Source organism: Temnothorax americanus, unplaced genomic scaffold, assembly GCF_048541705.1.
Source record: "Temnothorax americanus isolate GAGA-0224 unplaced genomic scaffold, ASM4854170v1 Scaffold34, whole genome shotgun sequence".
Taxonomy (NCBI): Eukaryota; Metazoa; Arthropoda; class Insecta; order Hymenoptera; family Formicidae; genus Temnothorax; species Temnothorax americanus.
This window is the reverse complement of record NW_027509485.1, coordinates 839,983-861,018: the sequence shown is the minus strand read 5'-3', so window position 1 is coordinate 861,018 and position 21,036 is coordinate 839,983. Positions and strand designations below refer to the sequence as shown.

The window sequence follows — 21,036 nt, the reverse complement described above, 5'->3', positions numbered from 1 at the left end:
AACCACGAAACGAGCCGAGGAATCACTACGGGCGCCCGGATAAACGGAGGAAACGAAGAAAAACGAAGAAAAGGTGCGTCGCGTGATTCCTCGGCCGCTGACTCCGGCCGTTCGTCGGACGGTTATGAGACGAGAAAATCAAACGAAGCCCGAAAACATCTCTCGCGGCAAATAATATCCTTGAATACCGCGAAAAACGACACAATCTGATCGTTTATTTCGAATTATTCTTTCACGTTTATTTCCACCGATGTAGATTAACTTCAATCTTGGTTTAACTTACTTTTTTTATTTTTTTAGTTCTAAGAAATAGACGAAGATAAATAGTAAAAGTTAAACTGAGATTAAAATTAATCTGCATTGATGGAAATGGACATTACAGTTATATAAATGGCATCTTAAAAAAAAAAAAAAAATGATTAATCCTTTTTTTCGTATCTTAATCGCAATAGTCATAAAATTGATCAACATTGAAAACTTATGCCTTGTCGATGTGTCGTAAGAAAGACACGCATCACACACGAAAGTTTCGCATGCGTACGAAGAAACGTCCGACTTTAACTGCACCTGCATTTTTGCAAATATTTTCGGCAACATTAACGTCTTAACGAGCGACACAACGAGCCCGGGAGGAGCCCCTTCCCGGTTCTTTTTTTTCCGTCGTTTCCATGCAGAGGCGACATAAACCGGCGAGTAAAACATGCTCCACGGAAGACACACTTGGCGCATCAGTGGACGTTCTCGCGGACAACTAAAGTGCTTCGCTCACTCGGAAATTATTTTATCGTCCTTAATCGTCGGCCGAACGGCCCGCTACAGATCGCTTGTCGAATCCTTAATCCCGCGTGTCTCTCATTTCCTTGTCAAATAATCACCGAACGAAATAACGTTATATATCGCCCATGCTGTTTGGCCGTATACTTGAGAAATTCATTCGACGATATTCGTCAGACACAATGTGTCGTTTTTGCCTGGGTGTTATGCATCGTCGACGCCGCCGCTAATTACCGCCCGCCATGGGAATTATAAAATCAATTTCTACCACGGGATACGCCGTATAAATAAAACATATTTCCGGCCTTTACAACCGGCAGTCTTAACGAGCTCGCGAGCTTCTCTTGCGAGCGAGCGGATAGGCGAGTGCGCGACTCGTATAACGGCGAACTGCTTAAAGTGTTTCGGTATAATTTGGGCACGTGCTCGATACGGATCCGCGTATGTTTGTCCGCTCTTATCGGATACCCAGTGCACAGATACGAACGTCGAGGTTTAATCAGTTCGAATATCGATACGCGGTGACCCATACCAATAGGCAGCGAGCGAGTCACGCGCGTGTACGCACTCACGGTTTTCCAGAACCTTTGTAACAATAAACTTTACTCCGAGATTCCGCGCCACACGCCATGCCATGCCACTCCGCACGCTCGCTCGCGGGCGCCTCCTAATTAATTCGTATAGCCGCGCTTCAACGTGCCGAATTTATTAGACGAAACGCGATCTTATCGCGCGATCCGATGATGACGTATGCGCTGCGGCTTGCTTAAATATTTGATCTACTCAAGTGACCGATAATCGATGCTCGACGCCCGTCGATCGAGTACGCGCTTTACTTCGTATCTCCGAATTCTAATCCTTCCGATTGTAAGGCGAAAAATACCTGTCAACAGTGCTAATATTGAATATCTCGTCAAATCAAATAAACTTGTCGAAAGAAAAGTATTGTAGAACAATAATATATACCCTATTTATTTTGCAAACGCATGAATCCGATTACTAAAATCATATTTCATCAAGGTTTCGTAATGCTCTATACTATCTCTCTTATTAATATAAGTTTTAAATACATTTTACCATATGCGATGAAACGTAAAATATACTGTAAGGTCCAGCTTAAGGTTTGGCAGATTAATTTCGCTCTGGTTTGAGAAGAATTGTATCACGAAAAATTGCAAGGCCGCGAAGTTGGCCGCATCGTTTGTCGAAAGGTTGACCGTGCATAAAGGACCACCGGAGTGGCTATACGCATTTCGGCAGTCCTTCTGTTACATTATACTTTACACATTCGCCACAGTTCTCTCTTTCGACCCTGTCCGATCCAGTGGTTTCCCTTTCGAGTTGGAGAAGTCTCTGCGGGGCACTCGAACCCCCGCTCTCTACCACCTTACTCGCCATGCTCAGACCCTTTATTCCTAATTCACGAACGGCCGCGGCAAAAAAAAAGAGCGTCACGGCGGTCAAGGATATAATATCGCCACCAGCGTAAGACGGTCCTGGCGTGGGCGGAAGAAGCCCGGCGAGTACGCGCGAGTACGTTCCTGAACGGCGCGGAGACCAGATAAATATCTCTTTTTGTCCATCAGTCGGGAGGCACGCCTGTTTCTCGACTTCTCGGGCTACACGGAGCGAAGATAAGAGCAACATATTTCTGCCGGGGCGAAATAAAAAAAAACCCGAATACGTTCCAGCGGTATGTTTATCAGCCGCCATGGTTGTGCATGGGCCGAAGAGAAGAGAGGGAACGAAAGGGCATCTGAGGAAAATATACTGGTGTCCGGCAGAAGATAATAGAGGAAGAAAAAGAGAGACAAAGACAGAGAGAAAGAGATACTTGGAGGAATGCGTGATATTCGCAAAATACTCGCGCGCGTTCCGAAATGCAGATACGCGAGTACGCCCGCGGCCGCGCGCGTTGGCAAGTCCCACAATACACGTGTATAATACACGCGGTCGTAAAACGTTAACCGCGCGATTACAATCGCTTCTTTCAACGCCGCGCTGAGAGTCGTTATCTGAAAGCGTTCAAACGCACGCGGGATCCGGGTATTAAATAATGAACAGCACCGTTGGTAATTCAATCAATGGATACGGGCCGAACGTTTTTTCTTCTCCCTCGCCGTAAGACAGAAATTGCGCGAGAATCGCGCGTTGATTACGGACGGGCGATCTTTTGGTATATCGACGGCCGCGGCGGTAGCGAGACGATATGGAGATTGCAATTAAATTGCAATAATCAGGTATAATGTTGCCCGCAGCGACCAGGCCTTGAGAATACGCGCGCTAATCGCGTGCTAAAGGCACGACGTCACGCATACGGCGGCGAGGAGGATGCATGTTGAAGATATCACTTGTCGATTCTCACTTCGTGATATTTGCGTCGCGATATTCTTGACTCTCCGTTATTACGATTTATATATCACAAGTCAAGGTACGTGACTGCAATCCTACGCGTGAAACCATATAATTCTATATTAAACAAAAACGCGAGTTTCATAAAGAATCGTTTGTATGTCATTGATACACTTCTCTGATCTGATCAGAAAGTTTATTGATTAATGAGTCTCGTGAATTTTTTATCAGAAAACATTTTGGACTTTGAAATATACGATGCAATTCATGTAACATGCGCGCAACGGTTCAAAAAAATTCTACACGATCAAAAATGAAAAAAAAAGGTTTGGATGCAAATAAATGTAAAATAAATTTGACGCAATATGTAAAAACGTTGTGTAATTTGTCGTGCTGGCCGAACAACGGCGCTTCAATGAGTGATTTAGATTGCGAGCAATTTTTAATAAAAAAGAGGGAAAAAAACAAATTTGACATTCGTAGCGCAATATATTGGCGCAGCGCGGCTTGAAATAAATCTCACGATAAGAAAACGTTTCGCCTCGATATCGGAATCATATCTATTACCCGGAGCAGATTCGACACTGGCCGCGGACTTCCCGAGAGATTGCGAAACGAAATCTTTACTAACAACGCCAATTAACGTCCGGGTTGCGCAAGAAATGACGAATCGTGGGGCACGCACGCGTGCGCGCGCGCGCGCGCTACACAATTAATATCTGAAGAATTAATAATCGAGCTAATGTCGCTTCTTGCCGCGCCCCGGCGTGGCGCCGCGCCGCGCCACGAGTAAATCACGAAGGCGAAGGTCCAACGTCCGGCTAGAGAGTAGAATGCCCCCGCAATAATAATTATTCTCCAAACGCAAGACTGGCAATTAGCATCTCATTGGCTCATTTCTCGCTTATGCTAATGGGAATATTATTTAAGCGCGTGTACGAGAAGGGTTGACCCTTCTCCTCTTCTTCCCTCCCGCCGTCTCTCGCCCTCTGCGTCCCTCCTCGCTGGCACAGTCGGCGGTTTCCTCTTGCCCTCGCCCACCATACGGTTTAGTGGTACGTCGCTTCGCGTTACTCGCTTTACCGCTTTCCGCTGCGCGAAACACGACGTCTCGCCGCGTGTCTTTCTTTCCCCCGTTCCGTTTACGAACGCGCACTAAGGAGCCGGGTCGCCGTTCTGTCCGCCCACGTGGTGTCTCCTCGCGCGGTTTCCCCGTTTAGCACCACGTCAGGAAATTCTCCACGATTTATCGGAACGCGCGCGCGGAGACTGTCTGAGAGCGTGTCGCTCCCTCGACCATGTGAGACCGCTCAAAGACCCTCGTGGATTAATTCATTTTTGAAGTGATTTTTTTAACGAGCATTCGTTACGTTTGGTCTCCACACGTTTTAGCACGACAAATTAAAGTTTACAAAGAATCAGAGAAATTCGTGAAAGTGTATCGTTGTTTCATTTATGACATTTGTCTAACCATTGTTTATGGTCATTTTCACGGATGCTCATTTTATTTGTACTAACTTATAATGACGGACGATCCAAGTGAGATTCTGTTTTGCTATATGGACTTTCCCTATAGCCGCATTGATTTTGCATAGCAGAGCAGTGATCACAATGACGCCCAATTTGCTGAGCTTGGAGCATCCTCACGCTCACTCAGCCGTGCGTAATACTGTAGAACCGTGTGTAATACCGGCAGAACTGTCTCTTCACTGCGCTACTGACCGCTAACAACCGGCGAAGAAAACGCGGTAGAGTCTCTCGCCACGGCTCGGGAAGCAATCTCACTCGGTGACTTTTCCGTTCTGGGAAATTATCGGCAAAAAGCCCCGCTCGATTGGCGTAGGGCGCAGGAGGAAGGATCTTTGTCTGGGAGATAGAGAACGTTATAGAAGAAAGACGGCCGGAGGATGAGAAGGAAGAAAAGAAGTCGCGGAGTCGGAGATAGTCGAGGAGGAAGAGAACGGAGAAGGGTCGAAAGGACGGAATACGGCGGAAGAGAGAAAGAGGGTGAAGTGGACGAGGCGCAAAAAGCGCGAACGTTACGTGCCTCTTCTTTACGATAGAGGCTCATTGCTCGTAGATTGCGATTTGCCACGGACGTAATGAAGCCACGCCACCTTCCGCCGGCCTTCCTACGGCAACTGGTAAATAACTTCGGTGACTGCACCGGCGCGGCGCGGCGCGGCGCGCGGACGAATGCAACGGCGAGTTGCACCAGCCCCGAGGAGACGTTCCTCTAGCGCGCTGCTACCTTCGCGACAGGTTGGCCGCGCCAACAGTGGTAGACGATTCGAAAATTTTTATCCGCCAAGCCCATTTAACTCCATCGATTTACTACTCGTAACACCTGCCACGGGCGGCTTTTTGCAAATGCATGCCGGGGATAGCCGAGAGCAATGCGCGCACAATCGGCACGAAAGACAACGACCGCAAACGCCGATGGCACTTCCGACCTCGTGGCGCAAAAGTCAAGACATAAATCATCGACGAGACTTATTTTTACGTGATTTATACTTAGACCAAAAGCTATAGCAATAAATCGGAAAAAAGTTCAGAACCTTAAAAAACCTGATATAACAATTATATTAATGTAATTTTGACGTAACCGTTTTATATGATGTTAAATTTTATTACTATTTATTTTTTTTCTCGCCTTGCATTAGCGTCGCAAATAAGCAAACAAAATAATTTCGTCATTATCTAGATTCCTACTACGCTAATATTTTTAAATAAGGTTAATCGACAGTTGTGACAACGGCAGCCGCAGGCGCAAGGTGCCGCCTGGCCCGAATATTTGTGACTCGACATGGTCGTGACAAGCCAGGTAACGGACGTGACGTTTCGAAAAATTGTGGGCAACAGTGCGAGAACACGGTCAACAAAATACATTTCTCGTCACCGTTCTATCTTTGTGTAAAAAAAATCAAAGCAAGCGCAACAACAATTTGGCGTTAGGTCAACATGTTGATTTTTCAGAAATATAGTGCTCATATATGTTTAAATAAAAACTGTCTATGAAGGAAAAAAACCGAATATATTTTCGCAAAAATAATGACGATAAAAAACGATCTCCACACATAATCCCAATAAAAATATATTGTTGAAATATATTCTTGTTAAACTGATCGTGAAACACAAACGCGGGACATGAGAAAAATTTAACTCTGGACACGTACTGATTTAAATATAAATGATAGATATATAGGTTATTGAAATTACAATTCATTAAACATTTCTCTTCTGTAGAATTCTGTAACATTTTCCAATAAATATCTCATCAAATTCTTGTTAACTTTTTGTAATTCAATTTTGAATATGGTTTAAACTGTCATATTTTAAATTTATTTTAAATACGTGAAATTTTATTTAATATATATATATATATATATATGTTAACTATATTTAAAAAATTGTTGTTTAAAAAATAACACTAAAAAATATCTAAAAACTCCTGCACGCGAATGAATTCTAGGAAAAATAACAACTGCAAATTTCATTAAGATCACTTTTCAGTGATCTTTGTGAAAAAATATTGCGGAACACAATGACGACAATAGATGGCAACGACTTCTCGAGGAATTTGTAATGGCGCCGGATCGGTTCTAAGTCGCCCTAACCATCGCCGCAAAGCCGCATGTTCGCGTTCCTGCCCGACGAGAAAATACACACTCGGAGTTATTTAAAAAACCCATTTCACTCGGTTATCTCGATCAGAGAGCATGAAGGGTCGCCTAAAATATTTCTTCCTCCGCGTCCCACCGAAGTTTCGAACGAAATAGCCACTCGCTTTCTCGTCAAGAAAAACAATAGTGTATATAACATTGCGTATTGCGTGCATATTATTTATTCGATCTTTAATTACCGCGTGTCATGAATTGAGCCTAAAAATAACGTCATCGACCTTCTGCTACAGCAATACAGACCGAGCCACGTTGTGTCACGATGCAGCCATTTATTTAGCGAATAATGAAACTGCGTAGATATATTTATTTTTCAATTCAATCTGTTAACGAAGTAAAAGAGATCTAGGGTAATTGCAGATAGTTTCAATTACATTTAGGAAATAGCAGAAGAATGCAGTATGTGGTTTGTTCCGGGCCACGCTGTTTTATCGTCCAGATATCACATAATAAATGTATCCGCCCTCGTGAAACTCCGAATCCGTGCTCCAACCGGAATAACTACGAATGGAAGCGCGCAACGATAACGCGCTCCGTTAATTATTCCACTCGCTGAGAGAGAGAGAAAGAGAGAGAGAGAGAGAGAGAGAGAGAGAGAGAGAGAGAGAGAGAGAGAGAGAGAGAGAAAGAGAGAGAGAGAAAAAAAAAGTGTGGAACCCTGGCGGTGACTTGCGCGTCGTAACCTTACTTCCTGGCTCGTTATTTCGTCGTTGAAGTCGGCCGACCGTATTTGGGTATCTCGATGGGCGATCGCTCGATGAAATTGAGCGATTAGACGTGCGCCGCGGAGTCGTCAGGGAAGACAAAACGCGACTATAGCGAGATTTCTCGCTATTTACACGCCGCTAAATCGGATAACGCATGCACGGTCTTGCGGTCCGCTCGCTCTATCGAAGAAGCATATCCTCTTCTTTAATTGCTCCCATAATTAATCGTCGATGTCTCAGCGAGACGAACGAGCCGTGTTTCGCGATTCTCGCGTTTAAATTCGCACGAATTTTACAACGATCTCCGCGAAGGAAGGGAAAATGAGATTAGATGCGTCTGACGCGCCAGGCGATGGACATTATAAGCCGCAGATGAATGATATACCGAGAGATGCAACACGGGCGTCTCGCTTACAGACGAATACAGACGAATAAATAAGAAAACACTCACCAGCGAGTCCACCTCCGGATCTGCAATGTAGTACGGCTTCTCTTGTCTGATCTGTAACACACAGACACACGTGTAAGGGCGTTAATAATTGGATCCAGCGTAATTGCGGTATTAAAGCTACACGGACGATCGTATCGCCTACCGGTGTACATACATACATATATGTATAGAGATGCACACACACACATGAGCACGACGAAACCCCCCCCCCCCGCGCCACATCTGCCCCTTCGCTCCCCCCGCTTCATCTTCCCACCTATTTTCTTTAAGCGATTTCCTTCGCGTGCTTCCTCTTAATTGGACCCCCACTGTTGAATTCGTACGTACAGAAACGGAAACGCGTCGGGGAACGCGATGGAATCCCGGGGCGGCAAATCGAGAAGGCAGACGGACGATAGAGGAAGCAGAAGGAAGCGGTGAGATTCTCAGGCGTTTTCATGGCGCCGCGTGGAAGAGTAGCCGATCAGAATGGAAACAAAACCGCTCTCGTGTTTGGCGTTCGGATTTCATGATGAAAAGAAGACTGAAAGAATCGCACGACTAATCTCGTTGGCAGAGCCAACGCGTCTTATGGAGTCTGAGACAAACGAGTGTTATGCTTTTCAGATTGAACGATCAGATTAGATATCTTTCGGGATCTTACGAGACCAATTACGTTCGTCGCGGCGGAAGCGCTAACTGTATGTAAATAAATTGCCAAAATAAATTAATAAGAAAAGAAATACACATTTTTTTTATCTTTTTTTTCGTCCACTTGTTCCACTTTTACTTTGTGAAAGATTAGCGCGAGGTTTTCGAAGTTATTATAACATCATTATTTGTTACATTTGGGTGAATACGTTAACAGTCCCGAAGAAACAGGATGAGACTCTTCAAACAGATTGAATGACTTCTCTCTTACAGCGTCGAAAGTATCCAAAGAGTCGAGAAATGTGAGATTTAGTCCACAGGAACGTCGCTCCTCTATGAGAGAAAAAGATCGGATAATGAAATATTGTCCGCACGCACGAATTCCCAGGCAAGAGCCCGCGTATTCATGAGCCCGGAATTCTGAATGGAAGTCCTCGGAGCTCTCCCGCTCCGGTGTATAGATAATGAAGGCGTCTCATGCGACAAAAATACTGTCAACTGTTCGTAGGGGAGGTAAGAAGGAGGGCTAGAGTTCTTACGCGGTCCTGTCATCGCGCTTTTTCGACGGTCTGCTCGAGCGGCGGGGTAGCGCCATGCCAGGTAGGCAAGATTACAAATTGTAAACAGCCCATTCTGTTTTCGGCGTGGCCCTTCCCCCTGCTTCTAATTCTTTGCACATAGTTTTTCCTAAATCGAACGTAGTCGCTCATATGCCGACACGTGAGACTGGACGCATCCATAAAAAAAATTGGCAACGGTTCGTGGAACAAAAAGATTCACAATGTCTGAAAGAGAAAGTAAATGAAATTCGAGAAGATCAATTAGTCAGCGTTTAATTCTACGAGGGTCGCATAATATATTCCATGTAATTTACGAAGAAATTGGTTTGTATAACGATATAAGAAATAACTCATTACGACATTGAAACAGTGATAACGCAATGTATGCTCCTGTAGAAGAAGGGAAAAGTGCGGTATCATCGCATGATGACGGCGGAGAAAATCGACCGTTCGCGGCGAGGATGTTCGATGAGAAAACAAACATCGATAGATGCGTATAGAAACGTCAGCATTCGCTTGGCTGTCAGGCGCATAACTCAGCGCGCACGGCGCGGAGGCGGTAAAAATATTGTGCGATAATATTTAGAGAATGCTCTCGTTCCGGCACGCGGGGTGTCTGTTCGGGGCGACCTCGTGTGCACGTACGAACACCACATGGAGGAGAATACATATACGCACACGTATTGCGTACGTGGTGTGCGCCGATCCTGCCGAGAGATATACGAAGCAGCTGCTTTGGAGGCTGCTGCTGTTGCTGCTGCTCTCTTGCCTCCGCTATTGCTGCCGCCCCCTCGAACCCTTCGTAAAACCCTTCCCTTCTGAGCATTTGGAGAATTCTAAGCAGACTGGAATACGTGACATGGGCGAAAAATTTTCTAATTCCGTTCCATTTATTTCTCAACATATTTAATACTCTAGCTAGATGATGTTGTGCAATAATAAGCCTCAAAGAATGTCTTTTCATTTAATGTTCACAGTTGCGAATATGTTTTGTGCAAATCAAAATAAATAGAAACAATAAAAAAAAAACAATTAATTTCAATGTTCTCTTCAGCAATTCTTATTTTTTCAATTTTCTCTTGTATATCTCTGCGACATTATAATTTATAGTAATTACAAAAATAGCAACTTACTGCCAAATCTTATGTGCAATGCACGAGTTTCTTAAGATCAAAATAAAAAAGGACTTCAACTTTCTCTAACTCACAAATTAAGATTCATCATGGGCCCTCTAACAAAAGAATAAAACTAAAGAACAACTTCCGGTACCATAAACATTTGACTTTCCTAAATAGAGTGATTGATGTCTTTTATATTACAAGGTTGATTTCTCTTCTTACAAAGTAATTTTTGCACAGAGTCGAGTAAAAGTATCTCCAAAAGTTCTCTATATATACGTTGTGTATAGATCGTGCATAGCTAAGCATTTAGAAAATGCTGACAAATATAATGGTTTTGTGTTTTATGCGATATGACGGTAACCGTATTCGAAGAGAGAAAAGATGTTTTGAACAATGGCACAAATGGTCCACGATCCTAGGACATTTAGGCATTCGCAAAAAACAATGCACGAGTGAAAAGACTATATAACAATTGTTCTTCAAGATTTGCAGATAGAAATTTTCGTTTACTCACTCTATAACCCTACTCACGCAACGAATATTTTCTTTAAAAGTAGAAATACACATGACAGACTATTGACTAAATTTGGGACTATATCATTTCCGACTTTTCTACTTCCGATACAGTCAACTATTGTAATTGCTACACGAAGCACTGAATACAATTCAGTAATTTAAATTAGTGAGAGCCAGTAATAACTTTCTCTGACTCTCAAATTGGGATTCGACATGGACCCTTTAACGGTCTAATAGTCTAACAAAAGGATAAAACAAAAAAAACAAAATTTCTTCCGGAACCATAGACAACCGATTTTCCTTTAGAGTGATTGACGTCTTTCATGTCACAAAAAAAGTTGTGATTTCTCTCGGTCATTTAAAGTAATTTTTGTGCAGAGTCAAGACCCTATGTGATGAGTACACGGCACGTGTTTTTTGTTTTTTGCAAACGAATATATGACACGAGCGGCCGCCGCGCCGAGTCGCGAGAAGGAGAACCGGCAGAGCGCGTGATATCGCGTGATCGCTATCGCGTAGTAGCACACGTCAAAACGGGGAGATATTTACGCTAGAATGCGATAATTGCGAAATTGTAACACGGCAAGACCGCCGGCGATAGTCGTGCGGCTCGTAACAACAGAATTAAACGTGTATACACGCCTGGTGTTGAAACAATTAAAACGGGGAAATCTGTAACGTGTTGGAAATGCAGTTCGAAATAGTTCCACAAAGCTAAACTTACAGTGGATTAAAGTCCTGGCGCTTTGTTTATTGCTCCAAAAATATTTGCATCAACGCCAAAGGTTTTACTTCATCATGAATTTCAACATTAATCTCAAGTAATTTTTCTTGGTTACAAATTTCTTAATAAAATATTATATCTAATTTTTTAAGTTTTAAATTTCATACCATTAAACATACCGTTTTTATTCTATTTCAACATTCAATTAAATTTTCAATTAAAATTTAATAATCATTATAAATATAATCTAATTCGCCGATGACATTGCGATAACGTCTCTCTCAGGTAATGGAAAACCGGTTCAAATACCTATCCAAGCTTCACGTAAGTTTCGTTTAGTTAATTGACCTCGAATCTTAAAACATCTCGATGGCACAGAATTTCTCGTTGACTTCTTAGAACATATTATATCATATTATCCAATGATGTCATATAAACATTTTTCAACGTAAAAACAATTTTATAAATATATTATTTACAACATTCTTGTACCATAAGTTCTTAAAGTCATGTAATCAAACAGAAGAAAGTCAATAAATGCCGAAAGAAAAAGAACCGCGACAGCTTTGAATAAAATGCATTCATCTAGCGATCATCAGTGCATGGGAGGGGAGAGATGGCATTTTATGAGGGCTTAATGCTGCCAGAGAAAGGTGCATCCTAATTGTACCAATAAATCGCTACAGAATCTTTCTTCTCGGTTCTCTCGCTCGCCTCTTTCTTTCCGTGTGTTTGTGAGCACGACACGGAATCGAGATATCGTGATGAGTGCACGGACGCGCCCACGTCTCCGTATATTCAGTGCTTCGGCAGTTTCGACTCATTGTTCAAAACGCAATTATACAAAGGGAGAATATCTCTCTAATAATAGCGACTTATCGTACTTGTACTTCGTGGTGAGCATATATGTTAAAAATAATCAAATTATTTTAAATATGAATAAATAACTTTCTTAAGCTTGTATAGATATACATATGCCTAATTGTCTCTCGTAAAATTTCAGTTAAACAGTAGCAAAATAACGCGATTAATCACTTATTTCCTGTTGCAACAAAATTCCTTTAAAGTCGAGTCTTCGTAAGTATAGATAAGTACGAATTAAGAGCTTTTATTCAGTCGAGCGAACATCGCGGCGACGCTCATTTGACCGACCAGATTCACGTTAAGGTGGTGCGCGGCCACGAGGCGACGAAGCGCAAGTAAATTTTTTTTGTCGACGTGGTCGCCGGCGATGATCGCGAAAAAAAAGAGCTAGATGCCTCTTTTGGTGGGTGAAAAAAGGCGCAACAAAGGCACAGCGTAACGCAACGCAGCGGGGGTACAACCGATGGCACGTTGCAGCCAGGCAACGATGTTCCGAAGGCAACGAGTGCGCGCGCGAATCGAGATAGGATAGAGAAAGAGGACCGAGAAGTCCCTGACGAGGGCAGAGAGAGAAAGAGAGAGATAGGAGAGAGAGCGAACGTAGAAGGACAGAAGGGGGCACGGAAGACTTGGAACATCGCGGCCCCATAGGGCACACGATGCGTGGACCGCAGGGAGGGATAATAGTGGACCCATTGAATAGATCAATTTACAATGGCAGAAAATGAGCAGTTCCCCACTCCCATCTTGCATCGCATGCCCCTCTCGACGCCTCTCCGGCCCCCTACTGCCATCGCGCCCCGGCTCGACTCTCCACGCTTCGGTGCTTCTCACGACTCGACGACCGCCGTGGTCGGGCCCCAACTGAAGATCGCGCATGCGTCGTGCCCCGCGGCAGCCATGACGCATGCGTGCACGCACGCACGCACGCACGGTACGCACGCAACGAAACGCGAAATAATCCCGCGCACAGCATGCGGCCCTTTTGTCGTATGGCCCTATCGCCGCGGCGGTACCGATATACGGAGCGCGAGGGGACACCGAAAGGTACGAGGGCACGGCTCACAGGGCACGCCTCGGAAACCGCCGCAAGAGGATTGTCACCTGCTTATCTGCCAACGTGCATCGTCGCGTGTGCGTGAGAGACCTACGCGCCTAGTGACGGCCTTCGAAGGCAACGCTCGCCTGAATATCGATGCTTTGCGAAGTGTTGATGTTTGCCGAGATGTACAATACATCCGAGACGCGTTCTCGCGTAAAAACAGTTACAGGTATCCTATGAATAGTCTTAGAGAATATTAGAACGCGCGCGCGCGCGCACAAGAAAGAGGAATGGAATACGCTTTCAACTTTCAACGACAGTTAGATACTTTCAAGTTAACGCAAAGCGAATTTTAAGTATGTTAAAAAGATTGTCGATAAAATTTAGTAAACTGATAAATTGAAGACAATCTTCGAATTTTCAAACGTCGATAAGTGCCAAAAATTAATGTATTACTCACATTAAAAGAATGTAAGAATATCTGATTGAGATAATAATCGTGTATCAGTTGAGCATCCCTAATCAATATAAATTAATTAACCATCTCAAACATATGTTCTACTTGACGCGTGATATCATATACACTCTAAGCACAAGTACAATAAAATGCAGCAATTTTTCTCTCTCTAAGCTCACTTCGTTATCCATTTCCTTTGCCACCGATTGTGTTATTATTAATTTATCGTTATTAAAAAGCCAGATATAGATTCGAGGAAAGGACTACATGACTATCAATTTCTATCTCGGATATTCTACGGATTTAATCACGGAACGTTAACTTCGACGCCAAGGGAGAAAGAGGAAAATATTAGAATAAGAAGCGGCATCATATTAAGGCGATACACGCGCGCGGCGTCGTCGCGGAATAAACGTTCGTATATAGTCATAAGCTTTATTTTCCGTCGGCGCACGTTTTGAAATGCACCTTATGGTGCGCCTTATTAAGATGCAAATATCATGTCAGTTTCGCAACGCCACCGGGGTACATTCGACGCCGTGCACACCGACGTAATAACACGTCGACGCTGGCTCGTATATAGATAAAAATAACAGAGATTCGCGATTTTCGCGAATTTCATTACGCTCCGCTTTCTCTATCGGCGAAAAAAAAATTATGCTGGAGAAAGAAAAACAATTCGCGTTTAATTATCTCGAAAATCTTGACACGCCGGAAATTTGGAGTGTTCTTATCGTCTGGTGTGCTTTTCGGCATCAACGAGACAAAATAATGTATACACACGGGTCGCCACCTTATCATCCTACCTCGCGCCGAGGCTTAATTCTTATCGTTATCTCGGCATAGCGTTGCTCAAAGCCACTGCTACCGTATTACCGACACCCTATATTTAGATGTAAGTCTCGGCGAATTTCTTTTTCTTCCAGCGCGATAATGACGCCGCGCGAGCGCGATCGCGTGAGTGTAAGTTATTCGCGAAAATTCTTGCGATCGCATATCTATTGTGCAATGACACGTATATTACGTATTATCTATTATCTCGGTTAAGAATTTAATTAATGATGCACGATGCACGATACTAAACCCTATATTACATCGGTTGCACAACGACTACGTGAAAATAACTGGAGGTTACAGCTATCTAACGATGCAAGGCGCAATGGGTCCGATACCCTTCAATCTAAATGTGCTGAATTCGTTTGCATCGCTTCACCATAAGCAAACGAGCACGATAACATTTTTATTGCCCGTTCTGTCGCCTCGGCTTAATGTGTTTGTCGTGAATGCTACATTTCTAGAAAATTACGTAAAAAAGACGGGCAGAAGTGAATGAATTTTTTTCATTACGCTCGATCCGATGAAATATCATTTTCGACCTATTTCTGATTAATCGCGTTTCTCGTATCAAGAAAATTTATTATTCACAGAATAAACCGAGATATTATATATATGCGCCCACGCTACATCATTCAATATATCAACGCTTAGCTATATAAATTGTTGATTATTAATTCAATACTTTTGAAGTAGAACACTTCGAAGTAGACCAACAGTGGAAAGCAAAAGTGACACCTTCAGATATATAGAATTATCGTGCTTCTACTTTCCTCTACTAACCGAATGACATTTGCCGTTATAGCTATGGTATATCACGCTCCATCATGTTATCGATGCAAATGTCTGTGGCGAGCAATTTGTTGTACCTGTATAGAAAAAACACGCGGAAACGCGCGCTCGACCGGTACACTTTCCGAGTAGACCTTCGAGAGCAGACCTACGTGCGCGATCCGGCACGCAGACAGCGAAATGGTATGTTTTAAAAGGTCCAAATCGTTTCACGGCATGCGGCCCCATATAGGCTCTCGAGTTACCTACGCGTGTCCTTGGGGGGACCAGCCTCAGGTGAGCCGCTAGAGGGAAAGAAAAAAATAGGAAGCAAGGGAAGAGAAAAAACGCGCTCACGCGCGCGCGAGCGAGCGGGCAAGCGAGCGAGCGAGCGAATCTTCTGCCTCGTAGCTAGAACGGGGCCCCGTATATATACCCGGGCCCCGGGTCTCTCAACGGTAATCCTAAAAATAAGTCCCACGATAGGCAGGGTTCTTCCTTCTTCGAGGCTTGAAGACACGCTAGTGCGAGAGTCTCGTGCGATGGATCTACAGTTTCGGGACGGAGACGAAACGCGCGCGTCTCTCCTCGTGACTCATGTGATGTGAAGGTTCGAAAATCCCTCTGGGACATTCTCTCACGGAAGAATCGTGCGACAGTTCGCCGAACAAAATCGTAAAATTTTCGCGAGGATTTCGTCCAAGGATCTCGACCTTTTAAAACATACCGAAAAAACGCTGAAAGCGACTCGTAACTGTCTTATATTGTAACTGTTTAGAAAATCCCTTTATTTTTTAGCCACTCAAGCAAGTCAGTCTGCGTTTAAAAAATATCATCCCGATCATATACGATCATTTATATTAATTGGCAGATATAAATTTGATTATCGAGATATAGAACAACGTATATACGTCGAATAATGCTCGCGATGTAACATGCATCCATCTCTATACACATATACATATATATTTTTTTTCTCTGCACATTTAATATTCTGTAAACTTACTTGTTTTGAGAAAACGGCGATATCCTCGTTGAAGCTTTCTGACGAACAGACATCACCACCAGCTACACCGGGGTCGCGCGGCGTACACGTTGCCAACTCGCACTTTTCGAATATGAGTGCGAGGAGCGGGAACAGAGGGTGTCTGAAAGAAGAAGCGAGAGAGTGCGCTTGAAGATAACGGGAATAACGTGAGACGGGTGAGCGCCTGAGCGCGCGCGAACGGCAGCAGATACGCATTATGCTAACGGAGCGTACCGCATCGCCCGTTTCGCAAAGCAGCGCGCCGATCTCGGTAGGCATGCTAATTAACACCGCAATCTTTCGAGCTTCTGGCCGATGTGGCTTCTGGCCCGATTCATTTCTGCGAAGAGGCGATAAATTATTATCCGATGCCCGCGATATTACATAACGACCGCGCGTCGGCGCTTATACGAAAGGAGACGCGAAAATCTCGAGAACGCGAAACAAACTTGGCGTTCAGGAATGTAATTAATTACTCGAGATCGATGTAATTAGCAGATCTCGTATATATATATATATATATGTATCGCAAAGAAATACGCGGTAATAATAATATTCCGCGTCGTGACGACAACAGTCTTAAAACTATACGGAATAGTATACTGATTAAGGGGGTATTCTAACTGTAAAATGCGCTTTTTTCGGGATTTTTTTACAAGAAACCAGTGAAAATTGTTAATATCAGCTTTTTATGTATATATTTTTATTATCTTTAGAAAACACAAAAAATATTTTTTGAAGCTAAATTAATAAATATAAAAACCCTATCGAATACATGGCAAAAAAAGAACAGTACACATGATTGCGTCCATTCTGGTTGTCTGAAACAAAAAATTCAAAAAAATTCTTAATTAGTATGAGTTTAGCTATAGCCGGAACTAGAATTAAGTAAAAAACAATTTTTTTACGATTTTGACAACCTTCGAAAGATAAGAAAATTCATACTAAATTTTCAGTGCCGCCATTTTTTTAATTTTCTATTTCTTTATTCTATTCTAGTTCCTGCTATAGCCAAACTCATACTAATTAAGAATCTTTTTGAATTTTTTGTTGGACGCAATCATGTGTACCGTTTTTTTTGCCATGTATTCGATAGGGTTTAATTAATATTTATATTCATTAATTTAGCTTCAAAAAATATTTTTTGGGTTCTCTAAAGATAATAAAATATATACATAAAAAGCTGATATTAACAATTTTCACTGATTTTTTGTAAAAAAATCCCGAAAAAAGCGCATTTTACAGTAGAATACCCCCTTAATTAAAGGCTATATTGGATTCCTGATGCGCCCGAAGACTCGAAGAGTGTGTCTCCTACTCCGCGAGTGTTCTGGATGTTCCGTGTGCCGCTGATGTCCGTAAATAGCGTTTCTCGAATCGCCGAGGCGTGGCCCGTGCGAAAAAGCCGATCTGAATCGACACACAAAGTCTCGTCCGCGCGCGGCGATAGACCCGGCCGCACGTTTTTCTTTTATCCGCGTAGCGTTTTTCTCTTATCCGCGCGTGACCGACAGGGTGGGCCGCCTGTTAGCGCTACGAGGACGCAATTAACTCGGACAACCGTGGTGGCAGAAGAAGCGAAATCCGGCGTGAAGCGCTTAACCGAAAAGCAGGGGATTGCTTCACTGCCGTCCGCGCGCGTGGAAAAAAAATGATTCCGACCGTCTTCGTACGACCATTAGATTTCGCTCCCTGCATGCATTTCTTACGCGGAAAAACGATGTTACGCGCGGAGACCTATATAATAGAACACTGGCTAACTACCGCAGTTCTAGATGTTCCATTCTTATTCTATATAGTTGCAAATTCTTATGCATATTTATTATTATTGTAGTTGTACTTTTTCAGTAATACGATTTCCTGTCATATCGATCATTATCTCTGCGAACGCGCGCACCCGAGCGCCCATTTTATGTGTAATAAATTTATACCCTATCTTTCTGTGAGACACTATCAGCAAATAAAAATTGTTCAACTTCTACCGTCTTTTTCTTAGCTCAATTCATAATTTATTCATAATCCGGGAACACGCATGGGCTGTATATCCATGCAAGGACAAATTGAAAAATGGTCGATAATAACGAATGGGTCTTCTTTGTCAATAACAATCAGAGCGAAATAACATGTGTGTTCGTGGAAAACTGCAAATTCAATGGATAGAGCGTGCTAAATAATGAACACAGTCGCGAATCGTTTTTTTCGTTAAGTTAGTCTTGACTTACGTTTATATCGATCGCGATAGATCCAGACCGGCGTCTAAAAACACTATAGTCAGAGTTTAGCTACTAATATAAAACGATACAAGTTATGTAAATAAAATTGACTTAATTCGTTATTTTTAAACGAGGAAAGCTAAACAGCATAAAATGGCTGCGTTGATAAATAACTGCATTAATAATTAAGATCTAATTAAAAAATGCAAGATGCAAAAAAACCTATATGGAAAATCCTTAAAATGATTCGATGAGGGACAGAGCGAGAACGAACAAGCGAGAGAGAGAGAGAGAGAGAGAGAGAGAGAGAGAGAGAGAGAAAGAGAGCAAGGAGAAGAGAGGAGGGAGAAAAAATGGAAGAGGTTGTCGTACCGCTCGATAATATTTCTTTGTGCGTATAAGCGCGTGTTACACGTAAAGTACGCTTACCAATGCGACATTAGGAGGATAAGATAAGATTAGGTCGGTGCCTGTGCAACATTGTTGCAAACAGGGGCTTAACATCGAGGTTTAAAGCCTGACACAATTCTGTGACGTGGAATTATTTATTTGTTGATGTAACGCGTGACGTTGTTCACCGAGAAATTTTTCTACTTAACGTCTACATTGAGTCGCTTATATGAAATTTAACTTTAGAGCGATGTACAAAAGAAGGATATATTTACCATTGCCCGCGCGGTATGCAAATGCAGTTGACGTCATTTTGAAGTTAAACGAAGCTCACATCAACTTCTAATTTGCGTTCGTATCGTTAACATTTTACTTTAGAATTTGTCAAACGATCAAATCGTATGTAAATTAGAGACACAGGTGGACAAGAGATGATAAGAGTGTACATACGCAGCTTAACTACGCAAAGTAAATTTCCACAAAACAGTGCATTTAATTTGTATGCACGTTCATTTGAGACGAATGTTAGCGAATGCGGGAAGACTAGGAACTGACAGTGCTATTCAACAAATTACACAGAATTAATATATCACGGCAACTAATAGAAAATCCCTCGTACGCGTTAGTTTTCTTTATCCCTTTTAAAGCACTCAGTCTCAAACAATAATTAATAATAAATGTAAAACTAAAAAATTCCGAGATATAAAATCTTTATGGTAAAAAAGTTTTGCAAATAAATAAATCATTAAACGTCTATATATAATAAATAGGCTATACATACTGGATGTATGACGACGTCGGTTAAAAGTGACCATTGACACGACGGATTTTTAGCTCGCGGCTCGTCCCGTCCCGTGGGGGTTATACAATTTCAAAGACGGCGATGAAACCTTAGAGGGGTCTCGGCCTCTCAAGAGGTTCAAGACGGAGAGAAAAAGAGAGAGAGAGAGTAAGAGAGAGAGAGAGAGAGAGAGAGAGAGAGAGAGAGAGAGAGAGAGAGAGAGAGAGAAGGAGCGGCGCGAACGTGGTAGCCGCCAAAGTGGAGGCGTTGTGTGCGCATGGTAGCGGGTCGCGTCTCGCGGCGTGGCGGACATAAAACGATTCGGAACGAATTTCGACAAATTGACGTGGCCGCCGCGAGCAACGTACTCTCCTGTGCGCGCCAACCTGACCGAACCGAACCACCACAATGAACGGACCAGAGCCAAGGTACCCGACCAGGCGGAAAAAAAAACCCCCGTCGACTTTACCCCTTTCGCCCGCCACCACCACCACCACAGTGTGGTCTTATACCTATGTAGTCGTTTTTTTTTTTCCCGTTTTCTCCTTGTCCATATCTCTATCGTCTCTACTTGCCGCGGCTCCTCCTCGGACTCCTATCCCCCGGCACCACACGGACCGTCCACCACCGGATAATCGATTTTAACGCAACGTCGCGCGGTAATTGTTAATTTTGATTTTTCGCGCGCTCCCATAGCGGTATTGAAAGCTCCTCCGAGACTTCCTTTTTACGCTTCTAATGAGATCCGAAGATGGCTAACGCGAGATGAGATCGTTTTCGTGTGGATTAGGAAACGTTTAAAAAATCGCACGGAACAAAGTGATCATGCATTCTTTCTTTTTTGGCAGAGTCGAACCTCACGAGAATAAGATTCGCGATTCTCGACGATCTCAACAATCTCGCTCGGCGTTTTCTCAGGCCTCGCGGAGCCAATCGGATGGCCACAGTTTCTCTCCTTTTTACGCGCGGCCCAGGAAAACCACCGAGCCGCGCGTTGCGGGTCCCGCGATTGAACGCCCGGCGGTACTTTAAGTGCGCGTTTCTTGAAAACGCGGTCGCGCGCGTCGCGACAACAAAGTGCGACGTCGATGACAAACGACGGCCAGAAACGAGGTGTCAGAATGACGGGACCGCAAAAGGTA

General features: G+C 43.3%; 1 protein-coding gene across 1 annotated transcript in view; it reads right to left on the bottom strand.

Annotated features, from left to right (window-relative positions):
- Hth (Meis homeobox homothorax) overlaps positions 1–21,036 on the bottom strand; it is a 58,524-nt gene that overhangs the window by 18,852 nt on the left and 18,636 nt on the right. The window contains exons 4-5 of the mRNA XM_077413958.1: positions 16,490–16,631; positions 7,965–8,015 (exon numbers count right to left, since the gene is read on the bottom strand). Of these exons, the coding sequence (XP_077270084.1) occupies positions 7,965–8,015; positions 16,490–16,631 (193 nt within the window). The remainder of the gene's footprint in view (positions 1–7,964; positions 8,016–16,489; positions 16,632–21,036) is intronic.